General features: G+C 36.0%; 2 protein-coding genes across 2 annotated transcripts in view; one reads left to right on the top strand and one right to left on the bottom strand.

The window, feature by feature from the left end:
• The window catches only part of CERKL (ceramide kinase like), a 51,404-nt gene extending 42,710 nt beyond the window's left edge, over positions 1 to 8,694 (top strand). Inside the window, exons 7-13 of the mRNA XM_031056863.1 lie at positions 1,040 to 1,217; positions 1,479 to 1,547; positions 1,869 to 1,894; positions 1,979 to 2,087; positions 5,020 to 5,116; positions 6,313 to 6,479; positions 7,291 to 8,694. Of these exons, the coding sequence (XP_030912723.1) occupies positions 1,040 to 1,217; positions 1,479 to 1,547; positions 1,869 to 1,894; positions 1,979 to 2,087; positions 5,020 to 5,116; positions 6,313 to 6,479; positions 7,291 to 7,372 (728 nt within the window). The 3' untranslated portion in view covers positions 7,373 to 8,694. The remainder of the gene's footprint in view (positions 1 to 1,039; positions 1,218 to 1,478; positions 1,548 to 1,868; positions 1,895 to 1,978; positions 2,088 to 5,019; positions 5,117 to 6,312; positions 6,480 to 7,290) is intronic.
• Positions 8,695 to 8,711: 17 nt separating this feature from the next.
• ITGA4 (integrin subunit alpha 4) overlaps positions 8,712 to 26,775 on the bottom strand; it is a 35,426-nt gene continuing 17,362 nt past the window's right edge. The window contains exons 14-29 of the mRNA XM_014306650.2: positions 26,318 to 26,363; positions 25,791 to 25,945; positions 24,278 to 24,432; positions 21,567 to 21,716; positions 20,084 to 20,160; positions 17,717 to 17,867; positions 16,909 to 17,007; positions 16,398 to 16,477; positions 15,980 to 16,066; positions 15,286 to 15,376; positions 14,518 to 14,625; positions 14,191 to 14,310; positions 12,696 to 12,815; positions 12,080 to 12,178; positions 11,754 to 11,873; positions 8,712 to 11,040 (exon numbers count right to left, since the gene is read on the bottom strand). Of these exons, the coding sequence (XP_014162125.1) occupies positions 10,948 to 11,040; positions 11,754 to 11,873; positions 12,080 to 12,178; positions 12,696 to 12,815; positions 14,191 to 14,310; positions 14,518 to 14,625; positions 15,286 to 15,376; positions 15,980 to 16,066; positions 16,398 to 16,477; positions 16,909 to 17,007; positions 17,717 to 17,867; positions 20,084 to 20,160; positions 21,567 to 21,716; positions 24,278 to 24,432; positions 25,791 to 25,945; positions 26,318 to 26,363 (1,751 nt within the window). The 3' untranslated portion in view covers positions 8,712 to 10,947. The remainder of the gene's footprint in view (positions 11,041 to 11,753; positions 11,874 to 12,079; positions 12,179 to 12,695; positions 12,816 to 14,190; positions 14,311 to 14,517; positions 14,626 to 15,285; positions 15,377 to 15,979; positions 16,067 to 16,397; positions 16,478 to 16,908; positions 17,008 to 17,716; positions 17,868 to 20,083; positions 20,161 to 21,566; positions 21,717 to 24,277; positions 24,433 to 25,790; positions 25,946 to 26,317; positions 26,364 to 26,775) is intronic.

The raw sequence follows: 26,775 nt of genomic DNA, 5'->3' as shown, positions 1-26,775 counted from the left end.
TCACTATCAGAGTATAAATAATAAAGCAGTGTGTAGAAGTTTGTCATAACCAGTTGCTCAGTAAAGACGTAGCATTTTGCTGTGTCACTGTAACCTACATTGTGAGGCTTTTATACCCAAATGATTCTATCCTGGTTTTAGCTCCATGTGCATTTCTTTTAATTACTAACAGTTTCTATAAGAAAGCTTTATTCATAGAAAAGCTGTATAATTTGCCACTGGGTCTGCACAATAAATGGGTTTTGAATGTGAAAATGTAATTATGCTAAAAGGGAAAGGTAGGTTGCTAGTGCAAGCCTTATTTTTGGGTCTTAGAAATAGCAACTACTTTGTCAGATAATGTTAATTTTACTCTCAAAGCAGTCTTTCTTTAGAAATTTTATTTTAAATTATAAAAAGAGAAAAAAGATTAAGGTCCCTCTTGACTATCTCTTGGTCTTGCAGTCTGCAGTGGAAGAGCCATTGCTCTATTTCTCACGTCATAATACAAAATGCTTTACAGGCAAAATCTAAACCTGTCTTTCTTTAAAAATCAGAGGCACTGAATGCAGGATCTATTAAAGAAAAAAATGTATATATCCTATCTTGAACAGAATTATATGTTTATATTTTATAACTGTAAACATTAATACATTTAAAAGCTATGTTTAAGAGTTCCCATATATCCTCCAGTACAATGTGCAGTCATTACATATATTTGGTGAAACAGTTGCAGAGATTTATGCAAATATTAGCAATATTACATTTTCCTTGATTCTACTTGTTGAAAATGTGCAAAAAATTAAGAGTCAGACCATTTACAGCCTTATGAAGTAGCTAAATGTTTTACCATAGCTTTAACATTTTCAAGTGTATGAAATTACTACTTTGATAGAGTCTTAATTTGACCGAGATTGATTCTGGTTTTGATTAGTAAAATTCATTTCCTAGAGAGAGATGGGGTTTTTGCCCAGCTAAAGTAGATGAAAAAGAAATGGTAAATTGTGTGTCATTTGAAATATAGATTTTTATTTTCTCTTCTCTATCTGTGCAACTTCAGGACACATCCAAGCAGTCGATGTCTGTACCTTCAGCACTCCAAGGAAGCTGCTGCGCTTTGGGTTCTCGGCCATGTTTGGGTTTGGGGCGAGGACGCTGGCTTTGGCAGAGAGGCACCGCTGGATGCCCTCCAGCCAGAGGAAGGATTTTGCTTTCATCAAAACCCTGGCAGATCTCAAGTAAGCCAAGAGATGTTATGTTTTTCTAGAATTTATTATTTTCTTGAGGAAAGGGAAATAATAGGTCTCATAAAGACAGAGAGAGCAGTAGTTTCTCTTAATTGCAGACATATTTAACTCTGATGTGATGTACATCTCTCTTACAAGTTAAAGAGGAGATAAATTGTGTACATTCAGAATCTCCTAAAAATCATCTTTGATAAAAGTGTCTAACAGTCAGAATACTGGTTTACATCTTAGTAAATGTCATTACTCTTCTAGGCCAGAGGAATGTGAATTATCATTTCTCCCTCTACAAATTCTGCTGGAAGACACTGATGAGAAGGACAGGTAAAACTGACTCAAGCAATTCTGAAGCTACAGAAATGTATCTTTGAAGGATAAAATTCTACAGATTCTTTACTTTGTTTAAATTTAATCAAGAGGTGATATAATCTTAAAAAGTATTTATTTTGACAACTGCAAACTTGTACATATTGTAAAGGGTTTCCTGTAGACTGTTACAGAGGATCTTGTTACAAGGCAGTCTTGCACTCAGTATTACTGATTTTTTCAGTTCCACTAATATGCTACTTTTTTTATAAAGTATGTGTTGCTTAAATGTGCAAATGGCTTTAATTTTTTTTTACCTACATGCTTCCACCCTTTTAGAAAGAAGAAAGAGAGAATGAAAAAAGGTGAGTTTCTGCTGTTAGGATTTTTTTAAAAGTGAACCATGGCTGATTAACTGGAGTAATATAGAATTACTCTGTTATATTTAGGTAGCAAGGATCAATGGCAGAAAATTCAGGGTCACTTCCTGAATGTGAGCATTATGGCAATCCCTTGTCTGTGTTCAATGGCACCAAGAGGCTTGGCACCTAATACGAGGTCAGTATGGGTTTAGAGAATTAGTCATGTCTATAAATTCTGACATCTTACCTTAAGACCTTGGCTTTTCCGAGAATATGAGCCTATGTTTAGGTAGTCTAGTCCCTCTGGGCTGGGGGAGGGAGCGTAGACTGCAGCAGACTCGATAATCCCAGGAATTGTAATCAGTTTTTGGATCAGGCAAATAAGGTCAAGCAGTCTAACTAGAATTATGAGTGGATAATTGCTGTGATTAAATTAGTTGGCAAGTCTGACTTAAGTAGTAGTCATGGAGCAGTCATCTGTCATAGGATTTGGCTTTATGGGGAAACTTCACCCTTAGATTTAATTTTATGTTTTCAAATATAAAAGTGGCCCTTGCCTTCTGCTCTACAGCCAGCAAAAATGAAATATGAGTCTATCTCATGTTATTAAGGACTAAAGTTCATACTTGTCTTTTTCTTATTATTTTTTGTTTGGTTTCCCTCAGAACTTGAGAAATGAAGCTTCTACATGCAAGGTTTGGGGAAACAAAGGAGTATGTAACCTGGTTGTTGACATTGACTCATTTTGCCTTTAGCTCCTTGTTGAGAGCCTGCTTTTTGCTAACCAAAGCAGTTCTTAGGGGGTAAATATTTGTACCTGTTGTATTAATTTGGCAATTGAGCAGAATAGCAAGTACAAACTTTGTAGTTGTATGCAAAGTACAAAATGCTCCCTCAAAAAAAGAATGCAGAGACTCGTGTGTGGGCATGAATGTGTACCAAAAAACCCCAACACTCAGGGAAATTAATGGAATGAGTCTCTTTTCTTTCATTAGATTGTTACTAGATGAAATTGGAGAAGAATTAATGAGGTGTTTTTCTTCAAAATTGCTGGTTTATTTTAGTAGACTTTGACTTCTTGGAAACAATGTAGAACCAAATAATTTATGATTAAACTCTTAATGAGAAGTTTTCTTTGCTCCCAGGGTCCCACTAATCTCACAGTCCTCAAGATAGTCCTCTGATGCTGTCCCATCTTAGGAACTTTGTTCTGACTTTAGTGTTTTTATTTTCCAGTCAATTGGGAAATTCTGATGAGAGTTTTAGCTTTGCTTTCTCTTTCTATCCGTTCTTCCCCATTTCTCAGTGACAGGGGATTTTGTGACATCTCCATGCAATTATTGCAGGTTTGAATGAGCCAGTTTCTCTCCCAGTGTAGCTGCTTAGTGCGTCTCCCTATTTTTTTTTTTGTGTGTGTAAGAAAACCCTTTGTTCTTTCGTTTCTTTCTAAAAATCTTGCAGTGTGGTCAGCTAGTAGAGTAGGAAGGGTAGACTCAAACAGGAGCTTCCTTTGTCATAGTGAATAACATATTGACTGTAAATCTCTTCAATATGGGAAACAAAAACATGGCAGTGATTGTTAGAGACTCCAGACCCACTATGGAAGGAACACATGTAGGTTTCTTCTGTCCTTTTTTCCCCAAGAGGTTTCTGCCATGTGAAGACTTTTGAAGTGGGGTGCAAGCTTTGGCTGCTGCCTGTAACACCAGTTACACTGATCTAAATTTGCAGAAATGTGTCCAGATACATTTAACTGTCTGTGCTGTGTGAGCCCTGTGGGATGTCTTTTTCACAGCATAGGTGTTGTGCTTCACTGCAGATGGGGCTTTTCAGAGAATTAATGAGAATTCTTAGTCATTTCTAAAGATGAAAGACCCTAGTGCTGAATGCCCAGTAGTCTGCTGTGCCCTTTTATTGAAACAAATATGATAAGGAGGCAACTTTTTAAATGTCATCATCGCTCTTTCCTGAATCAGCAACGTACTGCTGTGCCAGGTGACTTGCTTAATGTTTATGTAAGAATTACGCTCCCAGATAGTGCTGTTACCGTAGTCTGAGAACATTCCTGATGCAGCTGTTCAGTAGCTATCTGAACTATCCCTTTCAGGGCTGGTAGGCTGGAAGTCATTTTTTTAAACACTCTTAAGATATTTTCCTAACATAGATGCTGAATGAATAAATAAATAAATATATGTGCAGAAGATAGGAAATACACCACCTCTCTCCAGAAGGCAGTCTCAGCAGGGGTTGCCATGTTCATCAGGTACTCCTGTTGAACACTGATCTGTCTCTATAACTCAAATGGGACTTAGGCATGGTTGCATGGATATTCCAGTTAGTTTCTGTGCCTAGGTACATTCCATTAACGAATGGGGGAACTGATACTGGCTCACAGTTCTCAAAGATGCTAAAATACCCATGGAGACTGGATAGTGAGAGCCACTGAGCATCTGCACTGTGGGGGCTCTTCTTGTTTAATCTCTAGTACAGGACTGTTTTAGCTTTTACAAAACTCTTAGTCCTTAACTTTTATTTTGTTTTGTGAAATGTATAAATAGAACTGTACCAAGAACTGCTATGAGAGTGTGAGTTGGAGATGGCAGCCTCTGTTAGGGCAGCGTGGGTGTTGGTGGAGGGGGTGGGGGAACCCATCTGCACTGGGTCTGTGCTGGGGGGGCTTCCATGCACCATGGCACTGTTTTCTGGGCACAGCTCTGCCTCACAGCACTTATGGTAACTGTTACTTGGTGCTGCAGAGAAAAGTAAAAAGAGAAGTTTGTGATCCCTAATGTTTAAAAACCATCTGTTAAGTAGAAAAGCAAGCTTTTCTTAGATTATTTGTATTGTATTTAAGAAATTATGACTATTGGTAAAGAACTGCAAGTTATTATTACAATGTATGTTATAAATGCTGAATAAATGCTGATGCTGAATAACTTCAGTGCATAATTTATACTGATCTGTGGGGTGGGGGTCAGCAAAAAGATTTGAAAAACCATTGAGACTATCCTATTAATTTACTCTTGTAGGCTTTTAAAAAATTTTCTTTCTAATCTAGGCTATTGAAGAGCCTGCTATACTTCCAAATTAATGATGAAATATAATTATCTTTTTGGTCTGCTTTTCAGGTTGAACAATGGAAGCATGGCCCTTATTGTTGTACAAAATACTTCTCGAACAGAGTTTATAAAGCATCTGAAAAGATACACCACTGCAAAAAATCAGGTACTGTTAATTTTTTTCTGGTGATTATAAAAAGAACAGTTAATCGTGAAAGTAGACAAGCTGCAAGAGTTAATGTTAGCATCCTCATAAGGAGACTTAGCTTCCTGTCAGAATACATTAGCCCCTTTTTAGCTGATTTTTTTTTTCTTTTTTTAAATCACTAGACTAATACAGATTAGCCTATTTCAGTCCATCTGTTGTGGTTTAAATTGTGTTTGTGTTGTACCATAGTTTTATGGGTGTAAAGCCCTTCCACCACAATAAGGAAGTGCATGCTGTGTCTGAATTTTGTGTAGTGCAGAGATGAAAAATGCAGAACTGTGGGGGCATCACCAACTCTGTCAGAAATTGGTACAGTTGGTAATTTCAGCAGGTCATGGCGTGGTCTGCTGGTAGCAGTGGGTTGTGAGCATTGATTTTTAGCAGGTATGCATCCCATCTAGTTATATTTGCAGAACTGTATTTCAAAATTGTAGTCCTAATTCTGTCTTGGAAGAGAAAAATGAAGCATTCAAACACAGATCTTATTGCTGTCTAAAGCCCCACTGCGTGGCCCAAGCACACTGGTACTCATTCAGGTGTTCTGGGATTATGTGAAATCACTGTAACAGGAAGGTTTGGGTTTGAATTCATCTACAGCCAGGGAGTTTGGGGGAGAGATGGGTGACAATTCCAGGTGACAGCACTAATGGCTGAATTGAAGTAGCTTAAGCTTTCCACGTATGCTTTTGGAGGAAGGCCTTGCTTTTCTCTCTGCCTTTGTAGTTACAAATCAGACAAGGAGATGTGGGCCCTCCTTTAAGCTTCAGACAACCATTTACTAGAATTCTAACTAGCCTGGTTTAGGACAAGATGACTGGTAATGATGAACAGAGCACAGGAAACAATCTGCTTGGACTTTCACATATCCTGAAAGTATTTGGTATGTGCAAAATATACCCCCTTACCTGCAGGTAGATTGAGTCCAATACAGGAATACAAATGGAACACTATTTTTTTTTTCTGAGGCACTATTAAGGATAAAAACATCACATTAATCTATAAACACTAGCTGGAAAATATAATGGCTCATGTGGTCAAAGCTTTAGTTAAATTTTCCTACTTAGATCAAAAAATGTGCCAGCTTTTTGATTTCAAGTAACCTATTTTGTTTTAAGCTATCTTTCATTTTCATTTGCTGTCTGTGTTTGGTTTAGTTCAATTTTCCCTTTGTTGAGACCTACACAGTTCAAGAAGTAAAAGTACAACCAAGGCTTAAAAGTGGCCCTGATGCCAAGGAAAATGTGTGTCTGAATGCAGAAGGAAACTACCCTTGGAATATAGATGGAGACTTAATGAAGGAAGCGTCAGAGGTTCATGTCCGGTAAGGTTCAGTGTCTCATTTAGGGCCCACATCCCCATAACAGATTAGTGCTGCAATCCCAGATGTGTCACATCTCTACAGAGCACAGATGGTCCCACAGTCAGGTGTTCTAAATGCTCCTACATAGAACTGCTTGCACTGCAGGGTCTGGCCCTTCCACCATCATTTGGGCCTCTGCCTTGGCTGCCTTATGTTCATCTTTGGAAAGGTTTGTTATAACTCACATGGCTTTTCCTTCCTGGTGCTTCATCAGCTTCCACTCCAGTTCTCTTCTTTCTTGTTACTTTACTACTTCTTGTTTCTTCTTTCCTGCTACTTTACCCTTCCATTTCATGGAGAAGAGAGGTATATAATGTGTTTCCATGAGGAGGTCCTTTTGGGACAAGGATTCCTACTTGGAAAGCAGCATGTGTAAGGTTAAGAAAAACATGTAGTTCTTCAATTGTGGAAATCTTAATGTTGCTTGAGAATAGTCTCCATATTCAGCATCTAAGAATGAGACTACAAATACATAGCAAATGGGAGGATTATCAGTGGAATTAAGTGGGCAGCAGCTCATTTTTCTGCAATGCACACAGGATTAGTTGAAGGCACACATCTCAGAGTAAGTCTGGTCTGTAAAATAAAAGGCAGATCATGTTGTAGGGTATATAATATATTCTTCTAAAGATGAACCTATTGGAATTGTCAAAATATTTTATTTCCATAGAAAAGCTCGTACATATTTATTCTCCTTGCCAACCTCAAGAAGCAGCACACCCATTGCAAGAGTTGATGACACTTGATAAAGTTTGACTTCCTTGCTTCCCAGGGTGCATCCTCAACTTATTGATCTCTATGGAGTGAACACTGATGACCTGGAGAGTTCCCAAGTGACGTGCAACTGCATATAGAAGGAAATTCTGTAATAAAGAATCCTGTTCTCACCCCTATGCACAGCTCTCCAAGGTCTGGACTTGTTCTGATGTCAGTTGTAGCAGAAGCTTAATTGGTAAGGGTTAGGGTTTGTTCTAACTCTAGGTTTAAATTGTTATTAAATTAGATATTTTTAGCAGGTTCTGTTTAACTGTATTGAAGGTGTTAGGCTTTAAAAAGAAAAAGTGAAAATTTATTGTATTGGTCTCTTACAAATTTGGGGTTTGAGAAGCATCCATCAGAATAGATGAACCTTTTTTTTCATTAGTCTAGATTTTTTTAGACTGAGATACTTCTAAGTCTGCTGCTGCTGTCTGTGTTGTCAGGTAACTCAGTTCAGCACAGGGAAGAACCATACCTCTACTCACCAGCTCTAACTGAAGAATAGTGGCAAAATAAAAATATATGCATTTATTTTTTTAATCAACTGCTTCTATTTCTAGTTATGATTTTTTAATGTTGCCTTAATATATTTTCTCTCAAAATGTTTCTAATCAAATAATATAAAAGAATACGTCGATGTCCTGTATGGCTTTTCTTTGTTAAAATCTATTTTAGAAACTGCTCTTTGTATAAAATTAGTATTTTCTCTGTTTAGAATTGAAATGTTATTCAGCATAGTTTCTGTTGTTGCTGAGACTGAATTTGTGATAAATAACTTAATAATTGATTTAAATTTTTATACTTTCCTTGTAGGGTATAAACATAATTTTTGAGGGTCTGTGGTTTTGGTAATTACTTAATATTGAAGGCAATTATTTCAGAGGACAGCAAATTAAGACTATATTTTTTCTGGGAACTGGCTTCCTTTGAGATGAAAAGTAGCAGACCATGTTTTGCCACTTGCAAGACCATGGATAACGAATGTTTTCCTGGTCACTCCTCTGGGAGCTGCTCAGAAGGCAATGCACAAATGAAAGCTGCACTGGGTCAGGGCAGTGCACAAACAAAACCTGCATTGGGTCAGGACAAGAGTGAGCTGCTTTTGGTGCTTTCTTCAGGAAGCAGTTGAGTGTAATGTGGAATCCAGCCTTTGTATGAAGTTGCTAAATCAAGGGCTTATGCCTTTGCAAGAGATATATAGCTACTCTGATTTTAAATAGTTGTAAAAATTCTTATCTATGATAAATACACAGGACTGAGCACTGCAGATGAGGATTTGGCTCCTAAACCCAAGCTGTTGCCTGTTGTCCAAGTCACAGGTAGCAGGCTCCACTTAAAATTCATACTCTATCCCATCAAGTATTTTTAACATGCTAAGGCAATTCAAACTAAGCTTCTTTAAGTTGTTTAAAAAGGCATTCCAGCAACACTTAGTAGATTTAACTTATTTATTAAATGAAATTTAACAAAATAATTGAATTTGCAAAACCAACAGCATTCATCTATTTAACTTGTTTGGGGTTTTTTTTAATAAAATGCAGTTGAGTAATACTTTATAATCTTGCCACCATCAGGACATTGTACATTCATTTTTTTGTCAACCTGGTTTATAAAAGCTTCATTACTTTGCTTCATATCCTAAGAAAAGGCAGCCAACATATACATGTTAACAATGAAACCTGAATAGAAAGTGTACAATTTCCAAGGCATCATTATCACACGTACTGACTTATGTAAACTATTTCAAAGATAAATAAAATGCTTTTGTTTCACTTCCTTGCATTGTTTGTACTCAAAAGAACATGAATGCTTCTTCCAGTATTTGAGGTATATTTTTCACAGTATGCTGTAATGTCAAGCTAATTTCTGTTCAAAGTTTTTTTTGGTTAAAGTGCAAAAAATCACTAAAGCCATTTGGAAGGTAAGCATTTTTTGGTACAGTTTTCACACAGATTTGCCAGAAAGTACTTAATTCTTGACAAACTTTATTTTGACTTTTTTAAAAAAATAATATGCACATTCATTTGTCCTTGCACTGTAGATATTAGAGGAAAACATACTTTGGAGTGATCCACATCTTTGGCATCAAATGAAGTGAAAGGAAGATACAAAATGGTCCCAAATACCTTTGGAATCTATGGGCAACATGGCTTTTATGGCACCAAGCACTCTCGTAGCAGAAGTGCTTGCTGAAGGCACTTGCAGTGGGTTTGTGTTTCAGGCTAGTTCCCACAGGATGGATGGTGCAGCTGTGAAGCATTTGTACAGGTGACATTCCATTCTCAGTGCAGTTCACAATGACATCCAAGGCCCAGCCTCACTCTGTCCTTCTGCTGCAATAAATTCTGTCGCTGAAGAAGCTGAATGTTCTCCAGCTGTTCTGGGGAGCAAAGGAAGGTTTGTTTCCCTTGTGGCTTGTGCTGTTTCACCAAAGCTAGGTGGCAGTGCAAACTTAAGCTAGCTGAAGAAACTTCCTGGAGTACAGAGCAGTGGTTTGATCCATGCTTCTGGTGAGTCCTTTGCCTTTCTGCCGAGTGGCTGCTGAGGGTGCCTGTTTGGATGGTATTTATCTGACACCTTCCAAGAACCCAAGCTGCCTCTCCAAGTGACTTCCTTGTTAAGTACTTTCTAAAGTACTTCATCTAAAGATAAAATTTGGCCCATTATGGTTGGCAGTTGGTGTCTTTTGGGTATTTGTGTCTCTCTGTTTTGTCAGCTGAAGCTTGTCTCTTTTTCAGGTTCTGGAAGAATGCCAGCACTAAATCCTATAAAAAGTACTATAGAAAAATCTTCAAATAAATAAAAATAAATACTTGCTTTAAAAAAACCCACAGAGAAATAATTCATTGGAGAAGTCCAAAACCTTATGGCAGCACTGTCTGAGGAAAGGATGAAACAAGTAATTCTATCATGCTTGCAAGTACCATGTTATGGATGGCTACAAATTATATTCTCCAATACTTTAATCTTTCTACAGCTGCATCTCCAGGCTACCCCACACAATTCCCTGCTCTGAATTCACCTTTGGCCTTCCTGGTTCTGGCTTGCCTGGGTGTCTAAGTACCTTCAGTGATGTGGCTGTGCCTGTGAAGCCAAAGCTTACCAGGTTACCTGCAGAAGCCCAGAGCTTCTGAGAGCTGTTTTCTATGTCCGGGTGTCCTACTCACAGTCCTATGGGTTTGAGCTAATTTACCCTTGGTAAAATGCCAGACAAAGATGAGAGAGGATTTCTGCTTCAATGCCTGATCAAAATATTATTGAAACTTTAAAAATGATATAATAACTCATGCTAATGTGTTTGAGATCTTACTTTCCAGGATTGGCCAAAATTATTACTTTCTACAAATACTTCCTTTTGGTAAGTAATTCTTGTCTTTATCCTTAGTGTTCCTCTGTCTGTTTGAAACCGGATATATGTGTGTATATATATATACATACATATATATATGGCACTTCAAATATTACTGGGAGACTTCAGAACAAACTGGTTTACCATTTTCATATTAGAACAGTACTGTAAGGTGTATCCTCCATACAGTTCAAGGAAATAAAACATGTATTGTAAGAGCAAGTAAGTTCAAGACTTAGGTTTCTTGTTGCTGATGTTTCTCCTGTGAATTAATCTGAATTTTAATTTCTTCATTTTAAAATCAAATGTTTATTTGCCATCTTAGTCATTTTTGTTCCCACTTTTAAAACTCCAGCTGTCTCTTCTGTTCACGTCTTGAGGGATCTGTTTGTATTTCCTTTTGAAGAAGCCAATCTGAAATAAATAATTTGGAATCTGTTGTCAGCAAATCTTTGTCATCAAATCTAAACCACAAAAGATTATTTAAAGTAAAAATGCCTATGTATGGCATTTATGAAGTATGGTATTTGCAAGTGCTTTGTCATACCAAGTAATCAAGTGTTACTCATCAATCAAAAAAGTAGGTTTGCTTTTCCTTCTTTTAATTTTTGGGAGGCTAATGCTCTCCTGTATGGAGTAAAGACTTGGGCTTGTGAACTTTAACAGTTCATGGAATCCAGTATTTTTAAAAATGTGGCAATAAAATGTTAAATTTGTTTCATTTCTACATGTCCACATAAAAATGATGGATGGAGGAAGTCTCCATGTAGGTAAAAAAGTTAACAATCTCGTAATCACTTGTCAGAGGATTTGCATCCTTATTAGTTTTGTCTTTTACTTAGGCACAGAATTTTTTTAGTATTTATGTTGCAGTTTGAGATACCATATAAAACATTGTAAAGGGATTTGTGGTGTTGAGCAACAGAAAATGTAGAACATGCAGAAGATGAAATGAAATGAAAAAATGGAGAAATACTTTTGAAGAACCCCAGGTTACAGGAGGAATTATCTTTCTTAAGATAAGGACATATCATAATAAAATGTTATTATTCCTTAACCCAGATCCAAAAGTTCATTACCAGTATGAATTCCTGACTTGAAGCAACTAAGGAATACTAAAAACTTACCTTCCACAATATAAATGAAAGAACCAATAACAAGGTAACACCAACTATTAAGCCGAGGGAAATAATTAGCACAGTAACATGGTATTTTGGCTTTTGGTGGTGCACTCCTTCCAAATAGACCTGAAAAACAGAAAATAAGCTTAGTGCCAACTGCTGGGGGTTTTTCCCTAATAGATACTAAAAACACTAGGAAAATTAATTAATTTTAGAAGTAATTAACACTATTCATTGCTGGTGTATAGGTACGTATAGAATTCTACAATATTAATTGCTATTAGTTTTTCTACTTTAACATGTTCATCACAAATTCATAAGAGAATTCTTACATATGCAACTTGCTTGTCCTTATGTAGTTCAATAACTTTTGCACTTTTTTCTGGCCAGGCCGTTGCTCTTACTTCAAACTTCAATACTGATGCATCATCCTGATTAAAAAAAAAAAATCTATATTTTAAAAAATAACTTTAACACACTGATTCCTGCCCAGCAAAAAATGATAGCACAGCTGCTGACATAACCAGAACCTCACACAAACACACAATGGTGCCTTTTTCTGAGCACAAAACAAATTAGTACCAGAAGCTGGAATGAAGCCAGGTTGGATTTTACTTAACTCCACATCCATGCTGCTTTTCTTAGAAAAATACAATTATGAGTTGAAATTAAATCCCCATCCTACATAACCCACCCAGAATAGGCAAAGCAATACATACCATAAATATAAAGTGACAAACTAAAATACATATTTTTGTTTTCCATACATCACCTTGAGCCTTAGCATTGGCAACATAAAATAGGTTAAAACCTAGAAGATTTAGATTTAATCGTGTTTGAATCATGTTTCACTGATAGAAAACAAATACTAATACTTGAATTTATATGCAGGGAATACTGCAAATATGCCTTGAAATATTCCCCTCAAGTATGAAAAATTCATGTTACCATTTGTAAAAGTAAAGGAGTAGCCTCCAGATGCAAGTGAACAGTTGCTTCTTTTCCACTTTCCATGTTTCCCAGCTTGCAATGTATTTGTAAGCAAAGGCTGTCATTTTTCATGCAGTACTGTACAAGGGAGGAAAAGATTAAAACTTAACTTTATCAACAATATAATCATAGCATTAAAGACAATAGGAACTGAATAAAACAAAAGGATTCATGTTTATTCTTGAAAACTCAGGGTATAACTTGAAGCTGGCATCCATCACTGTCATTCCAGAGTAACAAGAGACCAACCTAATTGTTACACAAAACACATCATTTTTATTAAAAATTCAGTTATTTTAAGACTGAAAAAGAACAAGTGTCATAGTCTGTTTATATATTTAGCATTTTTTACACTGTTATTTCAAATTAGCTTTTATCAATAATGATGAATGACAATAACTCTTTGCTATCCAATGCAGTGTAATTGGTTGATCCTTACACTGATTTGTACACTGACAACTAGCACCACTTCACACAGCTTTGGAGAAGACAAAAACACAAGGCTCTACATGAGTATGTTTATTATATCTTTAACATTATTCTTTATCCAAGACTACCATGCTGAATACTGATTGGATGTTCTAGTGCAGGCTGCATTTCAATCATTGGCTGATATTTCCTGTAATGTGCTTACTTAAAAGCCCCAAATTAACAGTTTTTAAAAATAGATAGGGGTTTTTTTTGTTTGTTTTTGTTATTTTTTAAGATGACAGATTAAATAATGTTGTACGTTATCAAAAACAAAGTGGAGGAAACAGATTTCTATGAGGACAAAGCCTCAGCAATGCAATGGTAAAATAGCAGTTGTGGTTTGGACTGTGGAGTGGAGTGCCTGATCTCCAGCAGGGTCTGGGAGCAGGAACAGAGGGATGAGCTGGAACAGACCACACATGTATGGCACTCTCCCAGCCTCCCAAACATTTTTAATTGCTTCCCAGCCAAATATGATTTCCACATATTTTGTAATTCTTGACTTCCATTAACTTGTATAGTCTTCCTTGGAATTCAGTGATTTTTAACATTTGGGTTTTTTTTAACCTAGCTCCTGTTAGTTATGTTTGCTGGCACTGTTTTGGTGAGGAAAAGACAAAGAATATTTGAGCTGCATACTTCACATAATTAAAATAAAGCCTGTTTTTCCCTGATGCATCATTTTCTGTTTGTTACTGAATTGCCTCTGCCATTCTGCTTGCCCACTCATTCAGTTCCATATCCCTCTGGCAGTTTTTTGTAGGTGTCTGTCATCCACCCTGACTTCAGCAATGTGTCATTAATCAACTTCCTCAGCTCAGTTCTCACCCCTTTCACTGAAGTCACTTATGACTACCCTGAACTTACCACAGGTCCCACCACACATCCTTGGAAGATGGCTCTGTGACTTCATTATATAAAATACACTCTTAGGGCTTATTCATACAGTCATTTTCCACTGATGCCAAAAGACAGAGCTTACCATGTGCCTCTTAGTAGGCTTTGAAAAGAAAGTGATGACATCCTTTAATATGTTTTCATTTTTTTCTGTTGCAGTACAGTCTCTGGGATATTTATTATAGGAGCAGTGTCCAGCTGTTGTCTGAAAATAAATATAACATCATTATTAAAAACGTAAATTTTATTTCCAGAATTCTGAAACATGTGTGGCTGAAGATGACCCTGTTCTAGTTCACTCTGCTTCACCATGGCTAGCAAATCACAGACTGAGGACCTACCTGACTTTGTTCTGCTTCTCTTTTTCATGGAATTCATACAGCTACTAATACATTAGGTAGCCTTTGCTTACCTTGATATCCAATGGGTTGAATAATTTGATGTCCCTGGGTGGAAAAGCATTTGGTATCATTATTTCCAAGCTGGTATTTGGAGACATGCTTGGTCCTGCACTGATAACCTTGTGGGGAAGAGGTGAGGAGTTCAACAGTTAAAACTTCAAGGTAGCTATTCAGGGAACAAAACTGCACATACATATAAATACATAAAACTGCATAGAATGGGGTAGCAGCTGCTCTGTGTGCTGTCAGGAAAGTGGATTGTGCAAGGAGTGTTAACATCTTGTTCATTCATTCTGTGGGCTTACTGAGCCCTTCCCTCCTCCAGAGCTGATGAGTAAGTAGTGCTAATTCTCTGATGAGTACCTGAGGTCATGCAGACTGCCTGCCAGGAGAGTATGCAAAAGGAACTAGGAGAGATTTGAGTCCAAACTCCTGCTTTTAATCCACTGAGGACAAATTTCATGCTATAGGTACTCTTACAAGAAGCTCCTAATTCCTTTTTCTTACCATAATTCCTTTTGAAGTGTTTCGAAAAGGAATAAGTGGCAAGTCAGAACTGCTCTACCATTTTCAATCCTGCTTGTATTAGGAAATTTTTCTCTGATCATTTAGTGGAAGATTTGCCAGGCCAAAAAAAGTTTTCTAAGAGGGATTAACAGCAACTTCCCATCACTAATGCACAAAAATTACTCATAGTGCCCTTGTACTCTTAAAGGTTTCTTTACTGACTGTCTAGACTATCATTAGATGCACTTAACATTAACATTCAAAACTCTTACATGGAAAGTGAAGTTGATATTTTCCTTCATACATGTCACTGCTGAATCTTTCTCTTCTGCTCCATAAACAAATGAGGTTGGTGACACAAACCTACAATGGTTTAGAAATTGTTAATAAACAGAATTCCTACATATCATTAGCATAACTTTCTGCTTCATGCTACCTCCAGTATGACTGGTTGTAAGAAAACACCCAAGTTTGCTTTTAAGTAAATCTAGGAACATAGAGTAGAAATCATCTGCCTTTGGAATAGAAACCCTCTACATTTGTACTCTTTCCTCTGAAAAGGCAGATGAATCATAAGAAATCATAAATCTTCACCAAAGCTACACTCCATGAATGCCCCACAACAAACCCAGAGCATGGTTCATGTTAAGCAAGGTATCTGAGGATCAGCTATGCTCTGATTAAACACATCTTTCTGGAAACAAAATTCCACTTTTTAAAACATGTTAGTCTGTTCAGAGACAAGTTTGGAGCACCACAGATACCAATGGTCTCACCTCACAGCAGTGGAAAAAAATATATATAACTCTTAGCAGTGTCTAAGTCAGAGCCCAGGACAGCTGTGCCAGGGCTGGGGCACAGGATTTTTTTAGCTATGTCACACTTCTGCTTAAAAACTCTGTGAATTTAGAACAGTAACAAGACAACAGTTCTGTGATGTGCAGGTAATACCAATAGGGGACTCACCCATGAGTATTTAACTCGACCTCATATTTTAGAGGTATAGGTAAAGTCAGTGTGTTATCCAGCAACATGTTCCCATCTTCATTTTTACTACAAAAATGCAAAGAGAGAAAAATCTGTATTGAAGGCACTGTCATAAGCTATACACAATTTCTGTAAAAAATACTAAGCAGACCTTTCAGCTTAAAATTAAAATAAAAAATATTTAATTGGCAACAACATGTCAGGCGTTAATGCCCCCCACATTTTTTACAGGCAGAAACTTACTAATTATTTAAATATCTATCACCTATTTTTTGGTAGTTTCTCTATTTGATTTGCAGCCACTTTTCTTCCTTGCAATCCTGCTTTGCTAAGCCTTTCCAGTTATCTGTTTTCCAAAGCTAGTCTTTTTCATTGAGCAATTTTTATTAGACTTTACCAGGTAGCATTAATGATGATGTTGAGGTCCTCATCTGCTCTGGTTAATGAGCTTGCATCCAAGAGGAAACTAAAATCCAGCTGTAGAACAAATAAAATTTGCCTTATATTAAATGATAGTATCTTGACATAGTTTCAATGCAAGTATTTTATTAAGCTCATTTAGAACTCCCTGCCCTAAAAAAATTCAGAACTAAGGAAATAATTTTTGTGTCTTCTAGTCCCTTTCTATTGACCTAACACATATGTCCATGGCATTAGTCAGCCCACTTGTCTAGAAGCCAAGCACAATCAGTCAATGCACAATAGAAACACTATTGGCCCTTAATGAATTATTCCAGGGAGTGTTTAAGCAATTAATTTAAAAGTAGCAGGAGAGATACAGATACCAACATGATAAGAGATGGTAGTTGGGAATGAAGAAGAGATCCAGAGTTTTTTTTTCCCCCCATGAAAATCCTCATAACATATTTAGGGTGTTTCTAAAGCTAGGAACTCCATTTACAGCTTACCTTTGAGTTGTGATCCACATATAAATAGCCAACACTGCACTCAAGTGTCATTGCATTAATTTCTTTATCTAATACTGCACAATGTATCTGTTTTTCTTCCTAAAATAGAGGACAAGTTACTAATGATTAAAATAAAAAAGGTGGGGTTTTTTTCAGACACTTCAAATTACATGAACACACTAAAATTGGGTGCTTTATATTTTCCTGAACCAGGTGTTTGTTAATTCATTGATGCCAATATCCAGGACACCCATGACCACTCTAACATAACAGATTATATTGATTATTGTATCAGTTACTTCATCTGCTTTTTGCTTTTACTGAAGCTAAGGCACATGCACCAGACCCAGACCCACCCACATTAAAAGCCAACTCACAAAGATGGATCTGGGGGATTCTACATGGCAAACAGTTATTTTTAAAGGCAGAAAGAGAGCACAATTAGATTTATGACTTTTTATATGCTTGTGTACTTGGGAAATATTCTATGAGATCTTTGTGATCACTGAAAACATGACCATCAGCCAAAAAACAGCTGTAACATCCTGAAAATATTTTAAAACTTTTTTTATTATTTATTTTAGTTGTTACTGGCATTATGTAAATCATCTGTATTGATTAAATTGCACTGATTTAGGTAGCTAGAAGTCTAAGAATCTAAAAATTGATGTTTTGGCAGCTTTTGATGAAGGGTCATAGGTACAGTATTTAAAGAAACTCAACAATTCATAAACATAATTTGAAAAACACCAGGCAGAAAAAGAAAAATATCAAAGGATTACTGTTTGAGATATTTTTTTTTCCTTACCAATTCTAAAACTCGAATGTAATAAAGACCTTTAGGGATCTGAACATGGAGGAGAGTTTCATATGCATCATCTCCAACATTAAGCAGAGAAATGTTCAACAATAAAGTCTTCACACTTCCAACACCAAGGTACGTTTTCTTTTCATGAGACCTATAAAAATAATTATAGTGTAAATGGAAAGTAATTTTAGAAACAGCCTGTAGGCAAAGCCACTCTTTTAGTAGTTTCAGTTGGTTCTGACAAAGCTCAGCTGGAGATGTAAGGGAAGGTTTTACTCAATTCTGTGACTAAGGTACAAGACCAGTTTTGTGATGGGTCACCCCTCAAAGGCTGGAGTGGTTAATGAGAGAGCAAGGGAATTGTCATCAGTCCAGTTGTGCTCCTGGCCTTTACAAGTCCTTTCCTTTACAGGCCAGAATAGCAATGTATCACTGCTACAGCATTTTCAGACATTATTTCAACATTCACTCTTTGCACTCAAATGTGGGACTGAGTTAATATGAAGAGGGGCAGAGTGAACATGCCTCTCTTATGATCTGTGTAATATTCTATATTCATGTTACAAGTGCAGACACCCTGTCGGGGGCTGAAAGTAAACTTCAGCTTGACATTAAAGTTTAATTAAGACTTGCAGAAAGGGTGCCTAGAAATAGACATTTATCAGATATTCTGGCTCGAAACCAAAGCATTAGTCACTGAACACCTTTGGGAAAGAAGCTGGCACTTACAAAAGCAACAGAAGGCAAAAGCACTGCATAAGCAGATAGGTTCCAAGACAAAAGCAAATTAAAGAAAAACACAATGTTAACATTTTGGTAGCTTGTCAAGTTTAGGTTAAATTGGAACGTTGTTTTAGCACTTATATACCCAGCACTCACTCCTCTTACCCACGTTAAAGCCAAGCTCATTAACAATATGCTGTCACAAAGATGCCTCCCAGCTTAACACACAAGTACACAAAAGCACCAGGTGCACATCTGGGACTACAGCAAAGCTGAACCAGAGCTTTTCCCCAGTAATCATATTTCATTCTTCATTAAAAAATGCATGATGCAGACTAGAAACTTACAGAGCAGGCCAAAATCTAAGCAATCTAAACAAAACATGATAGTGTATACATGAAGACTTGCTACTCAGTAAATAAAGCATTACATTGCCATCCCTGTTTGATTTCATTCTTTTAAAGCCAAAGGTGTTTGCCCTGCTCTTCAAGGATAATGAATGCATTCTGTCAAGACAAAATAAATTATCACTTCACAGTTAACTAGTTTTTAATTGAGATTCTAGGGGCACAAGGTAATTTAAGGTGATACTTCACACTTTATCAAGATATTTAGACTATTTATTTACACTGCAAATCTGCTACTGGGCCTAATGTCAAGCAGATATGTTGTAATCTGTTTTTCTTTCTTAGAGCTTGGAAGTGCTTACAAAACTGCATTTCTAATGTCACGAATGCAAATTCTGCACAACCAATCTTTCTGAGAAGTTTGAGTGGTTAAATAAAATAACCATCCAGCCTAAGAAAATGAAAGGGCTTAAGACTCATGCTACAGGCCACAAGTTAAAGTGGGCAGAAAAATACTCATCTTACTCTGAAATCTATGAAAATGCCAAAGTTTGTGCTCAGGATCACACAGGTGGGATTAATCTGCATTAGGTGACTGTCAGCACCTTTTGATGCCATTTTAGGTTGTTCAACCTAGTATTTTGAGTAGAATCGACTTTAAAAGTGATGAATGACACAAGAAAATCCAAGTTACAGGTAAAATATCTAAATAGATGAGATTCACAACAGCTACAATTCCTCTTTTTGCTCACCTGTATTCCTTACTTTGAAATATAATAGTCAATAAAGAAAAAGGTTGTGATGATAAAATAAAACAATTAAGTGGCTCTTTTAGATAAGAATATTGTATCTTCAGTTTTATACTGCTGATTGAGACTTCATACCGTCCAAGTACACTATATCCAGAAAGAGCAGCAGAAATAACCAATAGCTTGTCAATTTTACAATTTTATTTATGATGTCTGCATATTGAGTATGCATTGTGCAATGTTATCTTAGCCCAGTTATATATGAAGTGTAGAACACAAATTATGTTTTTTTAAGATGATTTTTTAAGCTGTAAAATCTTCTAATTATGCACTAACAGCTCTTCAATCATATAGATTTCTGTTACATTTTTCTGGAAGATTTATGATTTACAAATAGTCTTCAATTAAGAAGCTTTACTTCTTGTTTTTTTCAAGGACTCCTGATAATTTGCAGATTACTGTAATTTATATACAAAATATTAAAGAATAATTTAAATAAAATCTTACTAAATCTTGTCAAAAAAAAATGAAAGCTACATTATACTTACTTTGGAAAAACAATTTTTCCAGAAACTCTCAAGTCAGCTGAACAATTTTCTTGGGAGCAAAATCTTGCAAAAATAAACTGTAAAAGCCAAATTAAAAAAAAAATAAAAAAAGGCACTTCATAGTCTTATGCTTCCAATAGTGAGTAACAGTATTTCCAGAGAAAGAAACCCATCACCTAGTAACTAAGCACCAGGAAATGTCTAATAGCTCTTACTGCTAACATACAATTCAATCAGGCTATGATTTTCCATTTTCCAAACACATTCTGTGCCTCCAGAGTAACAGTGAAGAGGCTTTCCAGACTCAGTCTGTCACAGTGAAACCTGTGGGTGTACGTTCAGACAATCTTTACAGCAGTACACAAGGAGGGCAGAATGTTTTAGAAGATCCAGAACTGATGTCTGTGCAGTATCTCCTGTAATACAGCACATTAATTTTTGCAAGTTTAATTACACAACCCTTACTTGTCCTACTGTTAGAAAGGATTGATGAGAGCAGAGACACCAGGAGTTGCAGGTGTCCATGCCTTGGTGATCAGTATGTTATAGAGCACATTTCTGTCACTGTATTCAACATCTCCCTCCTTCTTTCTTTCTTTATAACTCTGAGGTTTCCAAAACAAAATTTTGAATGGAAATGAGAAGTGAAAGCATGCCATTTAAAAGAAGCTCTTACATATCTTGGGAGTTCTGATGGCCAACTGTATCTCAGTTACAGAAATCACAGAGAAAGCTGAGTTGGAAGGGACCCATCAGGATCACCGAGTCCAGCTCCTGGCCCTGCACAGGACATCCCCAAGAGTCACAGCCTGTGCCTGAGAGCATTGTCCAAACACTTCTGGAACTCAGGCTTGGTGCCCTGACCACTTTTCTGGGGAGCTTACCTTTGTGAAAAGATAAAAATTCAGCACATTCTGACCTTCACTAAAGTCAAAGTCTCTTAATAAGTTGGGATTTTTTTGGAAAAAAGGTTAATTTCATAGTTACTAAAGGATAAAGAATATACTCTTTCTTTCCCATCACAGACTTGAAAACCTGCAGTACCTTTACAGAACTAATATTTCAGCAATATCTACACTTCAAGATTAATACCAACATGATATTGCATATTTAACACAGAAATAATTTTAAAGTACAATTTTGATATTGTGTAGTTGAATGGATATTTCAAAGAGTGTATTTCATTTATGGGTTCTGAGATACATAGTACTATTTATGCTGGCAAGTTCTCTGCACATACCTTCTTTATTTTTAAATCATAATACAGATGGTACACAAGTTCTGCAAAGAATTTTTAGCAAAAAATGAGGCATTTTTTTTAGCATTCTGGTTTATTAATTAATATCAAGACATAATCCCTAGGTGTGGGGCTGGAAAATGCATTCTTTCACATGCTATGAATCAGTGAAACTTTTTTTAACTGGAGATTAAAACATGAATATTTACTCACTGCGCTGGAAAAAAAGAGAGCTCATACACTAACCTTGCTTTTTATAACATCTTTTTCTTTCCTGCGTTGAAGAACAGCCTGAAGTGGTGAAAATTCTTGAGCATTTCTTTTCTGTAGAATATGATGCCCCAGATGATAACTTGCTTCAACATGTACAGGAGTCAAGATATCCCTTACATCTTTCTACGAAAATTGGAAACCTAATGAGTTAATCATATAAGACAAAACATGTATGCTTATATTTTAAACTTACAAGGTTGCCCCGAACTCACTAAAACAGCAAAACCTATTTTTCACATGTAAAATAATTCCATATGGCTAATACACTTTCCCAGACATCTTTGTTGCTGAAGGAGGCAGTCAGAAATGCATAAAGGCAGAATATGTTCAATGACAGCATCAGCCATTTCAGAATGATGATTCTTCTGTGAGAAGATATCTTATTGAATAGCAAGCCTACTTGTACCAATAATCCTGCCTCACACACCTATGAAAGGCTGCATTGCCCAAGCAGAAAAATAGGTAAAGGTGGCTAAAATGAAGAAAGGTAACCAGTACAATGAGGCCAGACAAACCCAATGGGTATTTACATATGAAATCAAAATTAGTTTTCCCACAGTACAATTAAATCAAGTTGTGACTGCATTTTATTTTTCTGCTCCTTTATTTTCCATTCTGTATTAAGAAGATTGAACTCCTCAACTAATGACTATTTTGTACATGAAGCCTTGCCTCTGTAGGAATGTTCAGATCAGAGCCCAAACTATCTACTTGTGAAAACTGAACAGCTTGAAGCACCAACAGTAGCAAACCTGATTAAATTACTCCCTTAGTGTAGGGGATAGACAGACACTGATTGTCCTTCCACATGGCCACTGTTTTAATTCTTATCTGCAAGCTTGTGTTGGCCAAATCACATATTATCTAACTTGTAATAATTTTCCACAAGGTCTTCTCTGCATCTGCTTTATATTACTTCCATTATACTAATTAGCTATTAATTAGCCTTTACTCAAAATACATAAAATTTATATTGTCTCTTGCAAGGACTGTACTTGACAGACATTCACACTTACTTAACTTTAGGAGCTTCACACAAGTACAGAAACCTCAGTGGGTGGAAGGAGAAGCTTATAATGTTATTAATTAAGAATTGAAAAGAAAATTGAATTCTATGTAGAAAAAAAACCCCTAATGATGGACTATAGGAAGTGAGGCAAATCAATTCCTTCCTCCTACACAAATATCTGCTCATGCTGGTACAGCAATCTGTCAATCACATCTCCATTAGTTTACAAAACTCTTATAAAGTAAGTGGCAATTTGCCATTGCTCCTGCAAGCAACATTCACTTAGGTGCAGCTATCAGCTGACATGCATCTGGGAAATTTTTCAGTAGGTAACATAAGCTTTCCTTTCTACCCTGAAGCTTTGTGATGAAGAATCGGCTTCTCATCACGTCACAAACAAAAAATAAGGGAAATAAGGAAGAAGAAAAATACATTGAAGAATATTTCCCTGCAGTTTTTTTGTAGCTGTAGAAAATAAAATTTATTTTCCAGCCTTTGTGCAGGATCAACTGCATCAGTCACCTTGATAGATGTTTGTTTCAAAAGGTCATAGAATTGCTACCTTGAGGATTTCAAAGAAAACATTAGGCAAAGTAGTCCATTATTTTATTAGCCTTATTTCCCCTTACATCTAAATACTCCCCCTTTTCCCTCCTAAATAAGGTCTGACAGAAGTCTTTTTTTTCTGAGTTTAATAAAATGTGGTTCCTTTGTGTCCACTGATTTTTATTGTTTGTTGTGGTTTAGGACTTCCAAATTTTTCCAAAATTTTTGTTTTGGAGGACAAGCTTCTAAAATGTTTGATAGAATAAAAGTGATTATTTTTTTCTTGTTAATTGAATGGCCTTAAAATATTACATCCTTGTCCTGATTACAGGTTTTATTTTACTTTCAAGACAAGTCCCTCATTCTTCTTTCAGAGGGATACATCCTGCAGGAGTGCTCTTCTTACCCCATTTCCACCCTCAGGTTATGGGTGAGTGCTGCATTCCTTGAAAGGAAAAAAATCAAGCAAGCCCAAGCAAAGCTCTTCTTCACACCCTGCTGGCCTTTGGCTCCTTGCAGCAAATTCACAAAGCAGACCACACTATAAACCTTGAACTACAGACTTTTCTAGCAATCATCTTCATTTCACTTCCTATGGATCAGGAATGGGTTCTTTCCTTTTTAGCTGAGTCTACCTTGTCTACTCACAACAAAAACAGAAGCAAACCCATACACATGTTCTTTGTTATACTTACAGATGACAAAACATAAAAAATACAAGTTTTAAGACTTTGCATTAAGGAATACATAAGAAAGTTCCATCAGAAATGTTCAGCGGAATATTAATGTTGTATCTGCATGATTACTCCAAACCAACCTCAATCTATATATGATCTGTCATCCACAAAAAAGATGAAAAAATTTCAAGAGTGCTCAAGGTCCAACTTAATCACTGTGGTTATTATTATTATTATACATCTCACCAATGTAAGAGATGGCAGACCTACTGACTTCCTCAGAGAAAGCATCAGAATTAAAATATATTAACTGTGGAATTTCTGAATACAAATATTTTACTTGCACAATTATGTGATGGAATTATAAACAGAATAGGTTCTTTTGCAGCAGGTCTGCTTTTCAAAGGAGAACAAAGGATTTACAAGACAATACATACTGAAAACTACATTACCCTCATAAATGCTGGATGATCTTTGCAGGTAGTAATATTGCTGTAAATCTTTACTTTTCCTGAGATTGTATCATGTGTTCCATTGGAGGAAAAATAAAATCTTGCTTGTGTATCCTCTTTTCTGTTCACGTCAACACTCAGATTATAAAGCAACACTACAAAATAAAACCCAGGGAAAATAAAGCTTATAAATCTTTAAGTGTTGCAATATTAATGAGTTTATGGTAGAAATTACAATTTCTGACTCACTTCCGTAAGTATATTCTGTAACATCCATTTAAAAATGTTCTGCTTAAAAACACTGACATAAATCCATACTAAGAAAAACTTCTAGTACCCTGAAAATTGCTTCATGGCTGTTCCCCAATACATGCATTTATATCAGGGATAGTTTATCAGGTTGTATTTATATTTTCTACCAAAATCTATTTACAGAAAACCCACTTCAGTTAGTTACATGGCTGACAGTAACTTACAACAAACACTTAAGTCAACTAACACTGACAAATATTGTTTAACTTTACAGTTTTTTTTCTATTTAAGTTAGCATGAATTGCTATGGTAACAAGTTGCAAACAAGTTTCAGAGCATTACAGATCTATTACTTCTATTTTTTTTGCCAAGGATTAGGTTATCTACAATTTCTACTGGTACTTTTTTAAAATTAAAAAGTCTTATGTACAAGTCCAGCAAGGGTGACTCAGTCTGACTGCTCATGAGTTTCAAAAGATCTGATAAAGATCAAAAGACACATAACTTTACAGTTCATCACTGCATGTGCTCTCTGTAACATGCTCCCTAAGGTTATTGTCTGTTCTCATCCAGAGGAGTTGAGCAATTTAATTTTATATACCATGTACTTGCAGGGCTGTTTGCAGTTTACAAATAGCACATGACAAGTAGGTTAAAAGCACTCAGGCAATACAGGCAAATTTAGACAGTAAATTATGTTAAATTAATTCACCATGAATATTCCCTCTGAAAGACACCACTTCTAGCAATACCAGCTTTTGCCAAAAGCAAAATATTCATTATATAAAATACAATACAATATTTATTTTTCAGTCATTTTGGTGGGACTCCTCTTTCACAAAGTGCCCCACAATGGGATCAGCTGCTTGAGTGGCTTGTGAAGGAATGTTTTCTCTCTATTGCTAAGTGGAAGGCAGCATCCTCCAGCAGTCCCATCTGGTTTGGTCCATGCCTGAGAAGATTGCTGTTAGAGGACATCTAAATATCACCCTTTAAATGCTGCTGTCTCTGCAAGTAACTCCAGCAGTTCTAGCAGGGATGTGCTGTTATTCCAAAGTGAACAGAAGTGTAATGGCCTGAGGTTATAGGGTAATCATGATATAAAAAAGGGATCCATGATATAAAAAAGGTATCCATGTTTTCAGCTTTTCATTTTATACTGAAGTCAGATTAATGCTCTATTAAATACCAGCAGCATTATTCTGTAAATAGGTGCATTTAAAATCAATACATATAGTGGATTATTTTTCCAGTAGCTTACCAATATAACCAGGTACCTCCCGTCCTCTATAGGTAAAGCATATTTTCAAATTCATACAGGTGGCAGGCTGCTCATTTTCCATGCAGTCCAAATTAGTTCGATTTATTGAATTAGAATGTTTTAAAGAAGCTTCAACAATTATCACTGGTTTTGTTCTAAGAATAGAAAAGAGTATCACAAATAATGTTCAGATACAGCTTACAGAATCTCTGCAAAAACTAATCATCCCTGACAACCTATTTTTATATTTTAGAATTATAATTTTAAAGGTATCTGCGTTTTTCAGATAGTTTCAAATAGTTGTATGCAAATTATTTTTACCTCAAAAGTCACAGAATGGTATTTTCATTTTTTCAATGTGTTTACTTAAATGCTTCATTTGTAGAGACTTCTAGAGCTTATTGAATGAAGTTGAAGATATCAAGAATATAATGAGGTTAAATTAAACTACTGAATTTTAATAAATTCCACTAAAAATACAGTTAAATTGTATGGTCTTCAAAAGTATTGAAATGTAGCAATCTCACCTCAATACCACAGCAGAATCAGAGAAAAATGCACCAACTGCTACATCTGCACAAAAAGAATGGATCAATAACCATAACTTGTCAACAGGAATTGCTTCTTAGGTACAAGCATTTTATAGCATATTCACCTTTTGGTGAATATTAAGACACCATTTGCCCTTTATTTACTAGAAGGGATATACTAGTATTCAAAGACAGCTCCTCAAATACTTGTGCACTGTCCATAAATGCTGTATGCTAATTTGCTGGACTTCCAGATATTGATAATGTGGTGATTTGATTTCTATTTCACATTTAAGTGGTTGATACTGAAGGATAAGCCAGCTAAATAGGAGATACTTGCCTTCTTCTCCAGCCAGATATTCAATATTGCTATACATGCACATACATATTGGTTTTTTTATATATAACTGATTTGTTTATGTCTATTAAATGTATGAAATTGTACATAGCGAGAG

Source organism: Geospiza fortis, unplaced genomic scaffold (genome assembly GCF_000277835.1).
Source record: "Geospiza fortis unplaced genomic scaffold, GeoFor_1.0 scaffold112, whole genome shotgun sequence".
Taxonomy (NCBI): domain Eukaryota; kingdom Metazoa; phylum Chordata; class Aves; order Passeriformes; family Thraupidae; genus Geospiza; species Geospiza fortis.
The sequence above is the reverse complement of the archived record's forward strand: the minus strand, read 5'-3'. Positions and strand labels throughout refer to the sequence as shown.